This window comes from Gymnoscopelus microlampas (assembly GCF_963454915.1).
Source record: "Gymnoscopelus microlampas genome assembly, chromosome: 6".
NCBI classification, from domain to species: domain Eukaryota; kingdom Metazoa; phylum Chordata; class Actinopteri; order Myctophiformes; family Myctophidae; genus Gymnoscopelus; species Gymnoscopelus microlampas.
Genome location: NC_139943.1, coordinates 20,046,534 through 20,067,892, shown reverse-complemented (window position 1 = coordinate 20,067,892; position 21,359 = coordinate 20,046,534). Strand labels below are relative to the sequence as shown.

Here is a 21,359-nt window from a genome sequence, read left to right as displayed (position 1 = left end):
CATTAATATTTTATTGATGGTTAATAATGCATCAAATGAGTTCCCAAAAATAAAGAATAAGAGAATAATAGTGATATCATTATCACTCTTGTCTACACTATAAAATGGTGCATAACAATATATACTACTGGTGTGTGCATATCACATGCACACACCAGTTTAGAAATGTATCTATACAAACAATGTTTGTCTCTCTATTTTGTGATTGTGTGTATGTTTACATGCATGCATGCGTGCGTGCGTGCGTGTATGCACATGCTCACGTGTGCAGATTTTGGACAGGGACTATTCTATTAGATTTCCATTCTCCCTGAATACGAACGCATTTCGTTTATGGGCCAGTACATCACACAGTGTGTGTGTGTGTGTGTGTGTGTGTGTGTGTGTGTGTGTGTGTGTGTGCGTGCGTGCGTGCGTGCGTGCGTGCGTGCGTGCGTGTGTGTGTGCTCACGCGTGCCTTTCTGAATCAGCACAGACTGTCAAGGCAAGGCTTTCACTGGTAATATCATGCACAGGTAGACAGCACAAGCCACACACACACACACACACACACACACACACACACACACACACACACACACACACACACACACACACACACACACACACACACACACACACACACACACACACACACACACACACACACACAAAGCACTCTATTTTCCTCTTTCTGTCTCTTAATGTTTTAAGATGCCAGGTTCAGTCATACAGAGTCAAATGGAAACATAAAACACACACAGCTAGGCTACTGTTTTATGAATGCACGAACATACTTCCACTCCATTATCTGCTTTCTCAGGTCAGAGACCCGGGGAAAGCCCAGTTCCAGCAGCACCCTACTTCACATTCATACACTTACACACACACACAGACACACACAACTGGGAATTACCCAGTACAGTCACGGTCACACAGTAAAATCCCATGAACCCTCACAGGTACACTTGGGCCCATTTTGACAATCTCAGGGTTAAATGAACACTGATGATTTTACTGTGTACAGTCTTGTTTCTTGTTCAACAACATTGTAGACTAGAGTCTTCAATGTTGTTGAAACCGAGTGACATTCCTACTCTCACCCGTTTCCTCTAGAAATAGCAGATCTATAAGCTCATAACGCTGCGCATACGCGACCTGTTGTGAGCTTGTAGATTGTCTATTTCAAGCACGCAGACATTGGCCATCCGACGATGTATAAATCAGGCTTTACATAAAGCAATAAAATGATCCAGCCTGGATCCAGTCCCCATCAATCCCAACCCCACGCCCACTAATTCCAATTTACATCGCACAGGGTTCTCCAGAAGTGCTGCTCATTTCATGGGGTTTGCAACCCAGGCTACATCCACTATTTTAATGATATATGTGGGAGAGGAAAAAAGGGAGAGATGAGGTGAAAACCTCTGCAATGCATACGTTTTGCTAGGACAACCCAAGGACTTATCTCACACACACACACACACACACACACACACACACACACACACACACACACACACACACACACACACACACACACACACACACACACACACACACACACACACACAGCAGTGCTGGCAAGTGACATTTAGAGTTCTTCTTTTTTCTGGATGAAATTTTGAGAAATTAAATAAAGATACTGTAAAATGCACAAACGTACGCCTGCGCGCACACACACACCCACACACCCACCCACCCACCCACCCACCCACCCACCCACCCACACACACACACACACACACACACACACACACACACACACACACACACACACACACACACACACACACACACACACACACACACACACACACACACACACACACACACACTATGCTACCAACACAGGTCCATTGCAGAGCAAACATAAACACACATTATTTCACAATAAGCTACAATCCGGGACTTATTTTCAAGAATAAAACTAAACAAAAAACTAGCACATCTGCAGTGGTTAGAGGTGGTCTCTCTACTCTTCCATTGAGAGATGTAGACCCTGGTGTCGTGTATTAGGACACCGACTGGTTGACAATGTCAGTAAAGTTATTTGAAGTAGACAGCGCACCGGATTGGACACTAGATGCGCCGTCATTTCTATAATAGTTTGTACATTGTTGCAATTCCTTCTCTCCGTCAGGAGAATGAGACAACATACATAACATTTACGCATTGTAGCTTTAACCACCACCACTGATAGACACACACACACACACACACACGCACACGCACACAACACACACACACACACACACACACACACACACACACACACACACACACACACACACACACACACACACACACACACACACACACACACACACACACACACACAGAGCAGTCAGAGAGACGCCACAACTCTCCAGGGAGGTAATGAGGAAAATGGAGAGTTTAGACTAATAAACAGGGAACAGGCCTTTAAAGCTGCACTGCTTGGGGAGTACATAAGACAGAAAGAGGAAGGGGTTGCGGTTTACAAACCCTCACACAATTAAGGTTTTACCCTCCATCTGGGTGCAGTTAGTAATACGTAGTGCCAGCCAGGTCTTGTTTCATCTCCTAGCTGGTCACCCAGTTCAACAGTGCCCCACTATCTAGGCTAGGCTATTGCTGCTTTCTCATTGGATGTTCAATTAACTATTATTATCTATTGCTGCATGCCGTCTTTCCTATTCCAACATTTCTGTCTTATTGCAACTCATCGCTTCAAATCTGGTCCCTGGGATGTAGGGGAAGGGCTTCCTTATTGTTGTGGAAAAGAAAAAGTAGGTCAACAGATGGTTATTTCCTGCTTCTCAGCCAATCGTCTCATTAGGTTCTGAAGTTCTGACATACTGGAGGGGGAGGGACGGGGGGGTCATCCAAAGGGGAAGTTCATAAAGACAACAAACAAACCAAACAAAACCTAGCTGCCCTCCAAGAGTACCAAGGGAACAGAAATGATGATCTCTGACCCCTGCCTGATCTCTCTCTCTCACACGCACGCACGCACGCACGCACGCACGCACGCACGCACGCACGCACGCACGCACGCACGCACGCACGCACACACACACACACACACACACACACACACACACACACACACACACACACACACACACACACAAAACACAAACACAAACACAAGCACAAGCACACGCACACGCACACACACAGTGTAATCTTGTTCAATAACGTGATTCTCAAAGACAAGCATTTGTTTTGCTGATGTGAGAGAGTTACGAATGCCAATAGCTGTTCCTGGACCAACTCTCCCATGTACATGCACATAATGCCGGTTGTAAGGCATCCATTCAGCTTGAAATTCCAGGACTTTTCTAGTGTTAAACACTGAAGTCTTACCTTGCTGAGGTGGAACTCCAGTCGTCTCATGAACCTCTCTGTCACCTTGACTTGCTGTCAGAGTGAAGGCATAGACAAACAGTTAATCACAATTATACATTACATTCATGTCCTACTGCTACTGCTTAGTGAATATATCTCATATCTCATACACATCTCCAAGTACATCAGAGCCATCCAGTCTTTTTGGTTAACTGATGTAAAAGTGAGTCAGTGGCCCACCATATCATTTATTTAGCAGTATACTTCTGTGTTCTATTGTGAGTGGCTCTGCCGTGGTGTTCAGGAGGGTGAGCTTACCTTGTCTAGCTCATACAAGAATCCCTGAGGAGACAAGAAACATCAAACCATCAGTATTTCTTTCACATGAGTAAACTTATAATACATTATATTGTACTGTACAGTATATATCTACTACATACATTTCAAGTTTTTTGTCTGTCTGTGTCAGCCACGCAGATATTCCCATGTATGGAATGGACATTTGCGATATGTTGTCAGCTCAATAATCCCGGAAACGACAGGCAGGCAGATAACGCAGCGCGAGTTATCAGCCAAAATATGGACATGCCCAACGTCAGCATACATCTGCACGTCATATGCCCATATATGGAGGTACCCGTGGGTGTGTGCCTAGATTATGCCCCAAAATGTAGATCCCTGCCTACAGCGCACATCAATGTTGTTAGACAAACAGTTACTTCACTGACCTAGGTAACTGGATTATGCCCAAATATGGACATGCCTGATGTCAAAATACTGGCATCATGTAATGCTGGGCACAAAAACCTTAACTCACAGATCCAACGCAGCGCCTTGTGCCACAATTTCTGCTTGTACATAATAAAGTTATACATAGAAAGGAACAAAAGAAGCGTTTTGCAGGTACATTTTCATTTTCCTAGCACACAGCTCTGCAAAGAGTCTGGCCCATTGTCCTCCACTGTGTTCTACCATTTGTTATTATTTACAAAGGGCAAAATGATTTCTCAGAAAGTACACCTCTAAACAGAATGATGTACAATGCATTGGAAGCTTGCCAGTTGTGAACTTCTACAGAGACTATGTGCCCTAGGCTACAATGGAATGATTTATTCTACCACAGCGGTCCATCACTTTAAATGAAATGTAAGAGAACGTACCAGTCGTGAATTTCTCTTGGATTCTTTCATCTGTCTGTTGAGACTGTCCAGCTCCATCTGGTGACCATGAAGATAAGACCTAAGAGGACACACGCACACGCACAGTAGATACAGAATGGATAAATGTCAATCATAGTTGAAACTCTTCAAAGTGGTACCTAGGTTATTAAAAATGAGAATAATAAAGCTTTGCATTTCCTTTCATGTGAGGTAACTTCATATGACTTAATGTCTGCTAGCGTGGCCGAGTAAGTATGTATCTCCATGTCATTATGTTCAAGTTCCCGTATTTCAGAGTGAGTGCATTTACTCTTAGTCCTGTCACAATTATAACATAATCGTCTAATCGCAATAATTGGAGATAATCGCAATTCTTTTTGCATAATCGTCATAATTTTCACACATTTACGAATATTTAAAAAAGGAGAAATAGATATGTAGATATGTAAATAATTGTATATTTAAGCTATTTGTCATATCTGTCCATATTGGCATACAGAAATAAAACAAATATTCATATGTTCCAATGTTCAATGCCAAACACACAATTAAATTGTTATCGCAATTATTTGAGTGACAATTAATGGTCAATTTATATTTGAAACCCTACTTACTGTAGTCCTTTCTTCAGGGCTTCATAGACCTCATCCAGCCTCTCGGGCTGGGGGACTTTGGACGGCGTGTTCATGTTGAACATCCTGCTGGCTCTGCTGGGCTTCCTGGTTAGACCTGGAGTGTTGAACACTGATAGGTTCCTGCGGAGATGACACAATGACACTGTGTTGATATATCATTGTTCACGTTGGCATCTTTGTCACCGTCATGATGAGCACAAACTTTGTGTTTGTTACTGTTGCCATTGTCATCATCATTGTCATAATGACCATCAGTCCCCCGCTAGTGTTGTCTTCTCTCTCCCTTTGATTTTCTTTCTCTCTCTCTATCCAACCACACACACAAATAAGCAAAGAAACACGCACGCGCGCGCACACACACACACACACACACACACACACACACACACACACACACACACACACACACACACACACACACACACACACACACACACACACACACACACACACACACACACACACACACACACACACACACACACACACACACGCACACACACATCCAGAAATGTGTCTGCTTCTCAACCCGCTGTCTTTCTTTTTAGTACAAACACATTTTTGTGTTTGTACAGCCTCTATGTATGGCGCTGATGGTCGGTTGGGGTTGGATAGTCAGTCTGGTCAGCATCTTCATGCTCCCCAGAGGAGGGCCCCTTCTGATCTACTTTCTAGCTTAAAACAAACAAACAAACAAACCAAAACCTAGCAGAGACTAGAGGTTAAAAGCGGGGCTTTTAAACTCTTTTTGTTTGTCTGAATCCACAGCACAGACATGGAGAATGGCATCATTATCATCATTATCATTATCATCATAATCCCCACCGACATTTAGCTATCAGCCCTGTCCAGTACTGACAGAGTGCATGAATCATGAACTACAGCAGCAAGATCAATAGATTGTCAGACTATACACAACGCTGACAAGAGAGAGAGAGAGAGAGAGAGAGAGAGAGAGAGAGAGAGAGAGAGAGAGAGAGAGAGAGAGAGAGAGAGAGACACACACACAGAGTGACCCATCTGTCTTTCTAATATTCTGTCCAATCCGTCACCCTCATAATTGGCTCATCTAATCAGAGTTGGTGTATTGAACGTGTGAGTGTGAGTGTGTGTGCGTGTGCGCGTGTGTGTTTGTCTGGTCCTCATAACCAGTAGATTAAAGTGGAAAGATAAATGCACAAGACTGTCCCTAACTCAAACAGACCAGGGTTAACTAGTTGTCATCAATTACTACTGGTCTCTCTGTTACACTCCATCTCTGTAAGTCATCGTCTGTAATAAATAATGAATTTCTGTCTTTCCTCAACCGACTGACAGTGACTCTAAAAATGCAAATCACTCTTGTGATGTATGGCCGTGTGACGCTTCACGTGCATGCTGACAGAACACCGTGTTTCTCTCCACTTACAGAGTTTAAGAGGTTTGAGAGGAGTAAAAGAGAAAGGACAGAAGAAGGAGAAAAGAGAAGAAATGTGATGGAAAGACCAAGGGTGTGCACACACAGGCGCTCACGTCATTTCTTTCTCCACCCATTTCTTTGAGCTGCAGAGGCAGGAAAATATGATCAACAATAATAAATAACCACACACACACACACACACACACACACACACACACGTGACGCACAGGCCGACTGTTTGTAGAGCTACATCTGACAGGATGTCCTGCGAACTCTGTATATTCCCACAGTGTGTGTGTGTGTGTGTGTGTGTGTGTGTGTGTGTGTGTGTGTGTGTGTGTGTGTGTGTGTGTGTGTGTGTGTGTGTGTGTGTGTGTGTGTGTGTGTGAGTGTGTGCGTACGTGCGTGCATGCGTGCGTGCGTGCGTGCGTGCGTGCGTGCGTGCGTGTGTGTGTGTGTGTGTGCGCACACGTACCTGTATGGTTTGTCGTAAGAATTGACTCCGGCGAAGCTTTGGCTCCTAGTGATGGACCTGGAGACACGCCTGGACGGGCGAACCGAGAGGGACATGGTGGACAGAGCACGGGACGGACTCCCTGGCGGGACAAACAGGAAGGAAGACATTTTACTGGCTGTGTACAGGCCAAGGAGAACGGTTCAGAGGTTACATGTGTAACCATAGCAGGCACAAATTCAGCATGGAGATAGTGCTGAGGTGGTAATGTCTGTGGCACAGCGTAGTGTACACAAGAAGTGTGTCGACACGAGGACTGCCGGGTTTGTGCAGACAACGCAGGTTAATGTTAAACAGGAAAGGCTAAACAGTAACATTAGCGGGGTTACGGACGGCTCTGTAAGGGGAAGGTCAGGGGAGAGAGATAGAGATTTGGGTGAATACACCCAAAGTGAGTTTGAAAACATGACCAATGACAAAAAAAAACTCCCATACCTACTGGGGGAAATACAACAATGTGCGAACACAGCAGCAAGATTTGTTAACTGTTGCGATAAAAGAAGGAGAGCCAATGGAATACAACCACCCTAAGGACTACTAACCATTGAGTGTCCCGAGTAGACTTCTAGACCTACTGCACATATAAACAGAGATGTTACCTTTCAACGCATTTTAAATCTTTTTAAGGCTTTTTTTGTATACTATTTAAATAGTTTTGAGAGAAAATGCTGCTATTTGTCGAAGAGTGACTGCAAAAGATTGCTGCTATTTGTCTCAAAAAGCTTTATACCCTGTACATATAACATGTACTGTATATAACGACGCAATGTGACAAAGCTCCGTTTACACAATGCTGTACCCTCTCCAACTGTATATACCTTTTCCCTCAACTGTTTTTATTATATTTCGACACTTGCTTTGGCGATGTAAACATGTATGTTTTCTCATGCCAATAAAACTCCTTTGAATTGAATTGAATTGAATGAGGGCAAATGTTGTACTGAGTACTGAGGAGACCAACTAGGGTCAAACCAGCTGAAGCTGATGATGTAGCTGGCAGGATGCACACAGAGTAGATAGAGGGGGTTCACACAAGTCAACTTGCTGGCCAAAGCAGATATTTACAGATAAAGCCAAATAAAGTTAGGCCATCTTTTTAAATTCCCATACAGTGCAGTACATTCACTGTACAGTTCTGTACCCGGCATTGTGGTACAGTTGATAACAGTACAGTATCAAATTAAAATAGTGATGACGCATCACCCCCCCCCCCCCCCCCCCCTCGTTCCCTCAAGCTCTCTTTTTTCTCTCATCCTGTGCAGCAAGGTCAAGTGGAGGGAAAAACGAAGTGAGAACATGGAAACGCATGCGTAATTGCGTATACATGCACGCACAAACACGCGCATATACGCACGCACACGCACACGCACACTCACACAATTTGCTGCTGTCTATATCTATATCTGTGCCACCCACATACTTTCCCCTCGGGGAAGAGCGCAGCACTGCACTTTAGATATTGAAAATATGTGATAGCAAGAGGCAGGGGGACGAGAAAGAAGAAGCTGTGATGTGAGGAGAGAGAGGGTGGGTGTGAGTGAGAGAGTATCAGAGAGAGGGAAGAACGAGAGACACAAAAGAGACAGAAATAACTGAGAAAATGTAATGTACATGCAAACAAGACAAACACAAGTTGTAAGATACATATGGCTGTAAACATGAAAGAAATAAGTCATGTCTGAAATGTTAAGTCAAATATAAGTCAAATGTTGTTAAGTCTATAAATGATCCCTAAACAAAAAAGTACTGGTGTTACTAATTGGCGTGCTGACTGCAGAATATTTCTTTTCACGCCTGGCCGAGTAAACTGTCTTGAACCAATACTTGGATGATGCTAGTAATAGTATACTAGTAATAAACACGATTTAAGGTTAAAAGTAAGATATGTGCTTCAGCAAAGCTGCTTTTCAGAAGACAATTCAGAAGAACACAATCACTGCCAGTGTGACTTTGTTGTGTATGTGTGTGATTCAGCTGATTGTCAGTCAGTTTGACTTTACATTTGATCATCACACACACACACACACACACACACACACACACACACACACACACACACACACACACACACACACACACACACACACACACACACACACACACACACACACACACACACACACACACACACACACACACGCGTCATGCTCTAAGTCTAGATTAAATGGGGGCCTGGGAATCCTAGACGGAGTCTAAACACAACCAGGGTCTGTTGTGGACAGTACACTAGATTGTCTTTCTGATTGCTGTCGTTATTGGTACAAGTGGCTCTGTGTCATCTAGCCTATCTGAAGATAATGTTGCTGTTGTGACTAAGAAATAGAGAATAGACAGCGGGCAATACCACACCGTCACCCACCCACACACACACGCTGCGGTGTCCATAGTTTTAATACATTTTTTGTTGTGGTCAGAAGCAAAGATTTGAGTAAAAAAAATAATGGTTAAAGTATAAAATAGTGGTTAAAGTGGTTATACAGATGCGTTTCCGGTTTTAATGGGTTAACTCATCTTTTTAAAGACATTTAGAGAGAAGAACTGATTGTTACTGGCCATCATTTGTCTTGATGTCATTCTCACTGTGAGATCCTGACTTGTCTGTTCAGCAAGATGCCTTGTTAAGCCCAATATCCTTTCACAGGGAGGAAGCAAGCTCAGCATCCCAGGGCAGAACAAGATATAAACTGAATACAATCACCCGTGATTTAAGACCAGAAGTGCAGTCGTTACGTCCTCATCTCCACTATCTCTTGGATTATCGTCACTGTTGGGCGGAAACCTCATATGTCCAAAAATATCAAAAGTAGCAGATCTACAAGCTCAAAACGCGCCGCTTCGCACTGCGTTTAGAGCTTGTATATCTTCTACTTTTTATACTTTTGTGTGACGCTGTAGTATGATCAAGTAGGGCGTTAATTTACAAAAAAAACTCCAAAAGTTAGAGTATGGAGATAAGAGGTTTCTGTCCGACAGCATGGAGTGCAGAAACAGCAGCTCTGCTTGCTCACCAACAGCCCTTTAGGATCCAAATAAACCTGCTGTTTATGGGAAGCTCCGTCTACTTGGAGCGGTAAGCCACAGAGAGAACTTAAAGTAATTGCAACATTCCAAGTGATATACAATGATGATGGTACTCATTTTAAGTGCACTGATTAGCTACATTCACAAGAAAAATATCTCATTAAATGCACTCCTTCAGGGCAAATCTAAAAGCAGTTGAATTCTTCATAATTTAAATTACATTACACTATTTGGCTTGGATAGGATAATGAAGAGATTCCACATGTGCTATCCACCTGGCTATTTACAATAATGCTACAAATAATAAAAACAATGTTTACAGATCCTGATGTATAATCATACAACGGTGTCCCGCGCCAACAATAGCCGACCCAGGCTCACAATCTTGACACATTGTGAGCTTATAGATCGTAATATTTCATTTTAACATTTCACATTAAACGAAGTGCTGCATGGCGTGACGTTTACCTTCCTACAACAACTAATTTCATGTCATAGTGGTGCCAAGTTCCCATCTCTAGTAGTGTGCAGTTACTATATTTATCCACAGCAAAACAATGAGCAATTAATCTACTGACATCCATCTCCGTTTGTCTCTGACAGACAAATAGAATTTCCCCATCATGGGCTGATGGTGTGCGCTGAATGAAAACAGGCAAAAGAACCCTTGCGTAAATATGGAAAAAGGTGGAGCTGGTTTAATGCTGAGGAGGTTTGGCAGCTTTCACAGTGTGGAGTTACAGACATGAAAAATTGATCTTTGGCAAAGTATAGCTGCATAATCTAAGAGATATACATTACTGTCAGAACCTCTTGTCTAGCAGAAGTGATGCAGCACAGAGTTAACTACTGTAACTAGATTCACTACAGGTAAATTGAGCTAGGCTGTACTAGGCACCATGTTGCAACCCCTTCTCTTACAAGCCTAATTGACTGCAAATGTGTATAATGGTGCCATGGTTAGATAAAGTAGAACATCAACCGTTCTCAAAATCTGTAGCAGATTTTCACCACCTCATTGTTAAAAGTACATTCAGATAAGTGTCTTTAAAAAGCTGCGATGTCTCGTCAAGTAACAACAATCTAATACCCACACTATAGGAAATGTCACGCTCCTGCAGGAAGTCAGATGCTATTGGTTCTTTTAAAGGAAATTCAACAAAGGAAGACAGTCCAGGGGACTAAGGGCCAGCTGGCTGAAATATCCAGAGAGGCAGAGAGAAAGGTCAGAGATTAGAAAACGCCCATTTCCATTAAATTAACTGTCAACAATTCAACACTGTGTGGAAAATACAGGATTAAATAAACCTGTTAGTCATGCATGGGTGAGCCAACCGCCCATCAAGTGCAATAATTCCAAAGAATTCATCAGGATGCATGACTCTGGCATCACTTTGCCAACCATGGCGACACCTACATATCTTGCTCTTCATGAGATATGACCCATTATGTAATTTTGACATTGACCTTTTCAATCCAAAAATCTATCACCTCTTCAGGGCAGCCTCCTGATCATTCCCACCAAGTTGTCATGCAATGTTGTTCACAGACGGACACAGAAATATAGACGAATTCACAGAGTGCTGCAGTGTCAGACTCCTGCTGCAGTGTGCATTCTGACACCGCAGTTGTGATTGGGCCAGGGGAGTGCTCTGTGGATTTGTCTGTACAGAGTAAAAACTATTCTGATTGATCCATTCTAAGTTGAGGTAGTTCTGTCTCGATGGATATTTCTGACAGCGTGTAGCAGCCCTCATTTACTGAGGTGTCTCCTTTATCGACCGCAACAGTTTAACTCAATGAATGTGTTTCTTTAGAACAAGTCATTTTGCTCTTTTCCAGAATATGGCCTCATTCACATTAAGCTTTATATAAGCCTCTCACATATTCCAGCTGAATAAACAGAATTATAGACAGTTACATAATTACCAAGAGAACCTCTCACCCAAAATAACAGTGTGTGTGGATTGCTCCACAAACAAAAATAAAAAATAAAAGGTACAACTCTAAAACACAGTGAAATCCAGAGTGGTAATTTAACTCTAACAACTAATGTAACATAGGAAAATAAACACAAGGACCAGCAACACCAACCTGGTACAAGCTTGTCCTTGTCTTGGTGTGTGTCAGTGTCCCAGGACAGACAGATCACTGGCAGTCGACACATTTCTACCTCTGGCCCATCCGTGGTCCACCTAAAGGTCAGGTCAGGCCCTGCCCATCTTGTTATGGTTTCACACTCAGTAGTTCCAAGTCGCTATTTGGGCATTTAAGCTACCCTTCCTTCGTACGGTCTGTTGTTTATTCAATCGCTCTGTCAAAGTTACATTAACAACATGTCATGTGTTGTGGTCTGGTCTGTTCTGTTCTGGTCTAGAAGCTGCGTTCTCCGTTCCCGTCGTTGCCTCCATATGACAGAAGTCCACTAGTCCAGTGTAAACCCGTGCAGCTGAAGCCGGGCCAACAGAAAGTCAGAGATCACACCATCATCTCCTCTGCTACTGATGCTCTCATGTAAATACATCACCAGTATGGCTCCGTGCCACTCCCCCACTCAATCTTCCACTCGCTTCCATGCTCTGCCTGTGTGTGTGTGTGTGTGTGTGTGTGTGTGTGTGTGTGTGTGTGTGTGTGTGTGTGTGTGTGTGTGTGTGTGTGTGTGTGTCAGTCACACCACACCTATTGTTTGGTATAGTCTGGCCTCTCTCCAGGCCGTTCTAGAACACAGAGGCCTGTATAGGGCCATGTGCTACTCACACCCACCCCTACTGTACATGTCACCAACACGCGCACGCACGCGCACATGCACACACACACACACACACACACACACACACACACACACACACACACACACACACACACACACACACACACACACACACACACACACACACACACACACACACACACACACACACACACACACACACAGTGTGCCCTGAAGTCCCTCTTATACCCACTCTTAGCATTGGGCAATGGGTAGTCATCGAAATCAAAGTGTGTTTGTGTACAGTATGTCATGTGTCTGGATTTGATATTCTTGACTCCTGATTCTTACCCCTCCTGGATGGTAAACAACACACACACACACACACACACACGTCACACGCACAACTGGCACAATAGCTCTACCCTTCTGCCTCAGACTGTACTGTAGCAGTACACCAAGGCAGTGTGGGCATGCCATCCAGTAATGACAATAGGAAGTATTAGTGCTAGGATTGAGTAAATACCACCACAAAACAGAATGAAAAATAATGTAATAATCTATTCATATCCTGGCAGCAAACTAAATCCTCATCTTCATGATGATGACAACAACAACTCAATATTTTAATATCTGAAGGACCCTTTAGAAAATATGACTTTGTGAACTTTGTGAATGATATCCAAACTTACACTCTGGCAACTTTTAATCAAGGCAGCCAAAGTTGATTAAAAACAAAAGAGAAAAACAAAGAGAGAAACAGATGATGGGAGATCTAGTGGTAAAGGAAAGCAAAAGTCCTGTTTGTTTTATTGTGTGCTTTTTCCCCCCTTTTTTCCCCAATTTGAGTAATTATGCCAATTGATTCCTCTCCACACGCATTTCTGTGTGTTGTCACTGCTGTTGCATCCTACTGGCTCACTCAGTGAGGAGCGCCCACCGTGAGGTCCTACTCCACCCGGCCAACACTGCCCGCTGACAGGTGCCGCCCCAGCCCGTAAGAGTACGTGCAGTGATAACAGATCACCCTCCCCGCCCAGCTTCCCTCCCACGGGCCAATTGTGTTTGTACAGACACTTGACGAAGCCGGATGCACCGCGGTGGATTCAAACCGCTCGACCAGGGGTCTTCAACGTTTTTCAGGACAAGGAGCCCCCTAGCTGAGAGAGAGATGAAGCAGGGACCCCCTCTATATTGTATAAAATTGTGTTTCAGATTAAACTTGGTCTGCTCCTTTTTCCCTCTACACCTATATCTCTTTGCCAAAAATAGCAGATCTACAAGCTCACAACGCATCTACAAGCTTAAGTTCTCCGCAGAAAAGGGATTGCTAGGGTTCAAGTGGTTCATGTAAAAAAGAAAATCATATCACACAAAGATTTGGCGGCCCCCCTGGAGTAACTCTGAGGAAGTCCCCTGTTGAAGACCCCTGGCCTAGACTCTGCGATGGTGGGCAGGTGCCTTACCACTGCACAACCTGAGGGGATTTTTTTGTTGTTGTCAGTTTGACCTCTTCATGTAAAGTAAACAACAGGAAACAAGAGGGGAGATCAAATCCATACAGTGAACAAGTTACTGTTTTAGAGTAGATTAGCTAGAAGAGACTGATGTGTACAAAGATACTATAATCAGTAGAATGACTGAGCTGGTTCGTACAATGTGAACTGTTGATCAAATACATCATGCATTGAACTCCAGCCCGCAATCTGTGCGGTGTATTATCTGTCTGTCTCACATTATCTCTCTCTCTCTCTCTCTATCTCTCTATCTCTCTCATACACACATACACAGTTTCTTCCATCCTTCCTGTCTTGTCTCTTCATATTAACCAATATTACCAACTTCCTTACTTCCATAAATCTACTAAGCCTATTCTTCCCAGGCAGAGAACATTAAAAAGACCCTACCATCTGAAAAAAACTTTTATCCAGTAGCACCTAATGAAAAACATGTTGAGGTTGGATGTACTGTAGCTGCATTGTGAACACACACACAAACACATGGCTCACAGATGATTAAGTAAGCCAAGGACTCACAGAGTGATTGACCCTATTAATGTCCATCCATAAAGGGAGATTGGTTTCTGTGGGCTCAACCACTGAACCACAAAGAAAGACATACTCCCTCCCATTAACCGCTCTATTGCTTCAGCAGCAGCCAAACAAACAAAACCAGCCACTACTATGGAAACCACACAAGTTGCCACAATAATTGTAATCTCCATATTATTTGACTTCCTTTCTTCATTACTCATTAGGATTGTTGGTAGTGAGATATGAATGATCAAGTCCTAGGTGTAAATAATGCAAGTCATGGTGAAGCAAGACAACCAAACACATTCAGAGTTAGCCAGGGAGGCATTTGCTCACATTAAGGCGTAATACAACACTGTGGTTGTGGCATGTACCAGTGGTTCTCAACCGTTTCAGGCCGTGACCCTGCAAAATCATCATATTTGAACTGGGGACCCTCCACCCTGACAAGCACTTGGAATTGTAGGAGTTGAGGCATTTCATTTAGTTTGACTTGGTTCCACAAATAAATATTGTAAAATAAATAACCGATCTACAAGCTCACAGCGCCTTTGTGAGCTTATAGATCAGCTATTTACAAACTTTTTGCTTCTTTCTTATATATTATTTTCTATATATTATTTGACAATTTGGCCAATGTTTGACCAGTTTTTATAGTATAGTTTGTTGATTATATTTGATGAAGTAATGGTCTTTTTTCATTTCTTTTTTTCCCTAGGTATTAAAAAGGTCTTAAAAGTCATTTAATTGTCACTTTACTGCCATCTGGGGACCCCCCCCAAAATCAAGTGGGGACCCCACTGGGGGTCCCGACCCACAGGTTGAGAACCACTGGCATATACAATACACCAACTAAAACAAAATATATTCAACTAGAAAATGAAAAAAAAATAGTTAGATTCAATACTTTATTCCAAGTTCACACCACAAGATTTTAGCCCTGATTATCCACTCTGCGACATATTTTTGGAGCTTGCCAAGCAAAACCCCAGGTCAGAGGCAAATCCTTATTTGCGCCCTGAGGTTTTGCTCGCTGTGTGAACGGTTCAAAGACGCGAATGCTCACAGACAAATAGCCTGCTCACTGTATATTGTAGATAGATAGACCATTGGTGATGTTGTCATACATGTTGGTAAAGCAACGTTGATATTGCAGTGTTTAAAATAGTTACGCTATAAAACAAAATTTGTTAGAATTACACCATGGGGCACGGAACATAATATGTGGTCTGATGCTGCGCTCCACCATGACCCGGATGCACGTATTTGGAAACGCCGGGTCAACCTGTCCTGTGCTTCGGCTCTGTTGCAGGGTTTGCCAACATAGGTTGCAGGTTCCGTGAGGGAATAATCCCTTTGTCACCTACATTTGCCTACATAAATGTTTGGCATCATGATGGGAATACTCATGAGGAAATGACTCCACCCCTGCAGTGCACACTAGATGTGTCCATAGCCCTACACTACTGTTCTGAAAATGACAATCTGTTATCATTTATATACTAATTGGACTTAAATAAACAACTTATCCCCTGGCTGGAATGCCCCTTGGCTACAGGTGACTGACTCTTTCAGTGTGCCTTTGTTAAGTCACTTGTCCTATCATTCTGTACTGTTCTTAACTGTCTGTTAGTATTTATTATTGTGTATGGTTGTTCGTATAGCCTGTTGGGTGTTGTATGTTTTCAAATGGACCACAATGGAAACAAGCGTAAGCGTTTTTGTGTTCAAACTATTTTGGTGTTCAAACTATTTTGGTGCTTTTAATTGGTGATACTGTGTTTCTAATTGTTGCCAATAAAGTATTCTATTCTATTCCTCTGTTCACACTTTAAGAAGTGCATATGACAACAGGATTTCCTGAGCAGGAAGATCGATCCAGTCCGACATACCTGGTTGTGACTAGACACAACCAGGTATAAACATAAGACAGGTGCTAATGAAAGGTGTAAAGATCATCTGTCAAAATAACATCTATATGCTATCCAGTGTCAATGGCACCTGTAAAGAGGGGCAGGTAGCAAAAATCCAGTTTACAGGTTAAACAGTGAGATGGAGGGGAGCTAAAGATGTGCTGTGCAGGACAAACAGAGTTAGCTTAATCATTCCACCATTCACTTCCACTCTTTATTGCAACACCATGCCTGTCTGTACTTCATACAGGCAGGCAGTATTGTTTCTTTCACATTTTCTCTCTCTTTGTTTCATAACAACCTTTAGGAGGAGGAAACAGGGAGGGGAGTAACATCCTGCTACAAGGGCAGTGCCAGGAAGAGCCTACTTCAGCTTATGGCTGTACTGACAACTAAAATAACGTTGCCTTGTTGTAGTCTAACTGCAAAGCCTATGAAGCATTATGCTAGCTGGGTAGGTGTAGGATATAACACAGTGACAAAAATGAACAGCAGAGCTTCTGCATTGTACATACAGTAGCTGCATGTATAGTTTATGCCATGTTAGGCTCTCTTTGGTTCTCTCAGACAGAACCAGGAAGAGCTTACTTGATCCTATGGCCATAGTGACAGTAACAGGAATACTGTAACCTAGCCTTCATGCATTGGCCTACACCTGTAAAGCCAATGCTAACCATATCGTAGTAGGGCCATGACACATGGTAAACAATTCCAGAAAGTTTAAATAGACCTTTTGGACAATAATAATCATTTTCTTTTTTCATTATACATCCAGTACTGAAAGCAATGCCGGTCATCTTCATTCCCAAACAGTTATCAGTGAGGTGAAATCACTAGTCAAGGAATAGCCTCTATACATTTCCTATAGTAGCAGCAGCATGTCCACTTTAATGAAAGAGTTTACAGTCAGTGATCATAAGTTCAAAAATAGACCTCACCTAGATGCACACACATGCTCATAGACATACACAGAGATATGACATAATTATTGTGGACACGGCTCAAGGCATAATACTCTCAGCATTACATGCAACACTCAAGGCACTCATGAAAAACTAATCAACCCCTGCCCACACACACACACACACACACACACACACACACACACACACACCTGCAACATAAGTCATATGACACACTGCCCTATAATATAATAGCAACAAAAACATGCTCCTAACATTACATAATAACACCACACACACTGCCTATCACACTCCTGCCACCAGCCAAGTACAGTGTAGTCAAAGCCGTAACACTATAATAATAACAACAGTATAATAACAGTAATAATGAAGAGGCAAAAAAAGTGAGAGGGGTGAATGATACCTCCATAGCCACTGTACATTGCAGCTGTAGTCGAAACCAAAGGGTTCCTCGGTATGGACTCTACACCCCAATCCAAACACGTCCTGCTTCCTCGGCCCCGGGCGCCAGCAATATAGGAACTGAACTGACTGACCGTGAAAAACGCTCTGACTTTCCTGTAGACACACTGAATCCTGGGAAACGGAACTGGAGTTTTTCTTTCAAGTTTACTTTGTGGTCTTTCCTCTCCCTCCCTCCCGCTCTCCAATGTCTCAGTATGCCTCTCTGTCCCCACTTCTGTCTTGTCTCTCTACAGTGTAACAATTCTTTTCGTCTGTCTTTGTGGTTTCCGTCTGTATCTCTCTCTCTTTCTGTTTCTTCTCTGCCTCCTCCTAGACCGCTAACACACTGTTGTTTCTCTTGGATGGACCGTTTGGTCCGGGATCCCCCCTTTTTCGCATTCCCAAACACACTGAGACAGAGAGGAGAGGAAACGAGAGCGGGAGGAGAGGAGAGGACAGGAGGGGAAAAGAGAGGAGAGGGAGCGCTGTCTGCCAGGAAAGGGGTGCTCCCTCCCTCCTCTCCTTGCCTCACTTCCTTTCCTCTTCCCTGCTGACATCACACCATCTTCCTGACACTCCCTCTCGCTGTCTGTACCAAGGTATTGTTTCGGGCAACACACACACACAAAAATCAGGCCTATTCTCCATTGTTTTGGTCCATACACAGTTAAATCCGGAGTGGATTTTGCCGTGTATAAGGACCGAATAGTGACTCACACTGTGGAATATCTTAGTGTATCATTATGAGCAATTACACCAGGGATATGAAGACAAACATTGAGTCTAATTCTGAAACTGCCTCACTGGTCACTTTGTTTAATTGCCCTGGTCCAAAAATGAAAGAGTTTTATCCTTGAGAATTATCTCACACGCACGCACGCACGCACGCTAGGGCATTAACAGAATAATCGAATATTCGACTATCAAACCGACTATTCGACTTTTTTTTTTTTTTTTTTTTTGCGGCTTTTCTGCAGCAGACACGCAGCTGTGAGCTCTGGTGTGACGTCAACTCGCATTCCTTGAGTCCAGTCATCAATGTCATTGAAAAAAAAAAAAAAAAAAAACTTTTTATTTTTTTTATTTTTTATTTTTTTATTATTTTATTTTTTATAATCAAATCGATTAATCGAATATTCAAATACTTATAGGTCGAATAATTCGAATACTAAAAATCACTATTCGTGAATGCCCTAACGCACGCACACACGCACGCACCTACAGTACGTAATCATTTGCATAACAGAGAAGCTTTGTTTTAGTTCCAGGAATTGGCTAAAACATGTTGCACACAACCATTCAAAGTATGATGACAGTGTTACAGCTTTGACACCTGCAGGCGAAGGAACCGTAGCCAAGTGAAAATACCGTTCATATTTCTCACGTCGTATATTTTTTAACATGACACATACGGCACTTTTTACAGCACTTTTTAAATCACTATTAAAGACCTGCTTCTTTTCCCTGGCCTTTGAAAATAGTTAAACAGTTACAGCACAACTATTCTCTACCTCACCATCTTCTGCTACGCTTTTTTAATCGCTGCTTGTATTTTGTTTATTATATTGTATTTTTTGCACTGTATGAATTGTAACATTGTTGTTTTGATGTGTTGTATAGCACTTTGGTTGGCCTTGTAATGTGCTCTATAAATACAATTTGAGTTGAGTTGAGTTTTGAGTATGAGATACACTCCAGATACAGTGTAAAAAAATACTTTAAAAAGTGACAGTCCAGCTGATTGACTGGTGGTTCTCAACCTTTTCAGGCCGTGACCCCCCAAAATAATCATATTTTAACTGGGGACCCCCCACCCTCACCAGCACTTGGAATTGCATGAGTTGAGGCATTACATTTTGTTTATCTCTGTTCCATTGTGAAAATAGCCAATCTACATGTATGCTCACAACGCCTCAGAACGCCAGGCGTTGTTGAGCATGTATTGGCTGTTTTCACAGTTTCTGCCTCTAATTTGTCATTTTAGAGGTATTAAAAAGGTCTTAAAAGTCCTACAGATACCCTGTATACACTAATATACTGTATGTTGGTTTGTTTACTGTTGAGTGAGAAAACAATTTAGCAAATTAAGCAACTCGTCTGGGGGACCCTCCAAAATAATTTGGGGACTCCCCTGGAGGTCCCAACCCACAGGTTGAGAACCACTGCTCTATACCAATATACCAAGTACAACATGAGAAAGTCAACATTGCTATGACTGTGTCATCCATTGAAAATGAAAGTAGCACTCAGAAATACTTCAAGGAGCAATACCTGTTAAAACATCTTCCTTTTCGCCTGATTGATTTACAACTCACACCTCCCCCTATTCTTCTTCTTTCTCTTCAAACAAGTGGCTTACCAGTGTGATTCATGACTGATGGAATACTGTCACTGTCACTTAGAAATCCTTTAGATGAGGGAGATGTCAAATACATTGCAATAACACTGATTAAGTTGAATTGGAGCCAACACAGTAATTGAATTGGCTGCTACTGATGCTATGTTAGTTCACTTGACAGAACAGAGGTCCCACCCCGTCATGTTTTTAGCTTAGTATAAAGCCATTATAAAGCTACTGATCTAAAAATCTACTTTGGGCCCGTTTCACAGAACCGACGTAGGTAGCAGATTAAGCCGGGACTTTCCAGTTATCTTGCCTGAATCATAGTCATGACTAGCTTACATGAAAGCAGTGGCACAAACAGGTTACCAGGGAGATTCATTCTGTGCAGCTATTGCTCCAGCGTCAGGCTAACAGCCAGGCTTGATTCATCCTGATGCCTTTTCTGTTCAGTCAGCAGTCAGTTTGATCGGAAATCAATTAGTTCTTCACAGTTATTCCATGTTCGAATGTCTGTTGCCTTATTTTTATTAGCTTACATTAAAATATCACAGGTAGATAATGTAATCACTTAAAGCTACACTATTTAACCTTTTTAGTGAATAAAAAATATTTTGTCCAATCTGTATGGTAGAGCATGTTAATAAAATATAACTTGTACAATTCCAGTGGTTGTATTTGGTCTCCCTGATCTTTTTGTGTGTGTGTGTGTGTGTGTGTGTGTGTGTGTGTGTGTGTGTGTGTGTGTGTGTGTGTGTGTGTGTGTGTGTGTGTGTGTGTGTGTGTGTGTGTGTGTGTGTGTGTGTGTGTGTGTTTTTTTGACAATTTAATCCTCCCCACACACATTTCTGTGTCACCCTGATGAAGGCATTGTTGCCGCAAGCCATCCGACTGTTATTAGCCATGCATTAGCCAGACTACTAAAGGCTTTTACATTTTTCCACAAGAGTGCCT

General features: G+C 42.6%; 1 protein-coding gene across 4 annotated transcripts in view; it reads right to left on the bottom strand.

Moving 5' to 3' along the window:
- Window positions 1-21,359, bottom strand: part of ripor1 (RHO family interacting cell polarization regulator 1) — a 68,985-nt gene that overhangs the window by 27,002 nt on the left and 20,624 nt on the right. The window contains exons 1-6 of one of the 4 annotated variants that reach the window (XM_084058909.1): window positions 18,024-18,437; window positions 6,982-7,102; window positions 5,087-5,227; window positions 4,473-4,551; window positions 3,631-3,654; window positions 3,331-3,384 (exon numbers count right to left, since the gene is read on the bottom strand). In XM_084058909.1, coding sequence (XP_083915035.1) covers window positions 3,331-3,384; window positions 3,631-3,654; window positions 4,473-4,551; window positions 5,087-5,227; window positions 6,982-7,102; window positions 18,024-18,042 — 438 coding nt within the window. In that variant the 5' untranslated portion in view covers window positions 18,043-18,437. Of the gene's footprint in view, window positions 1-3,330; window positions 3,385-3,630; window positions 3,655-4,472; window positions 4,552-5,086; window positions 5,228-6,981; window positions 7,103-12,135; window positions 12,428-18,023; window positions 18,438-21,359 lie in introns of those variants that run through there. The other 3 variants (XM_084058908.1, XM_084058910.1, XM_084058911.1) reach the window with 3 other exon arrangements.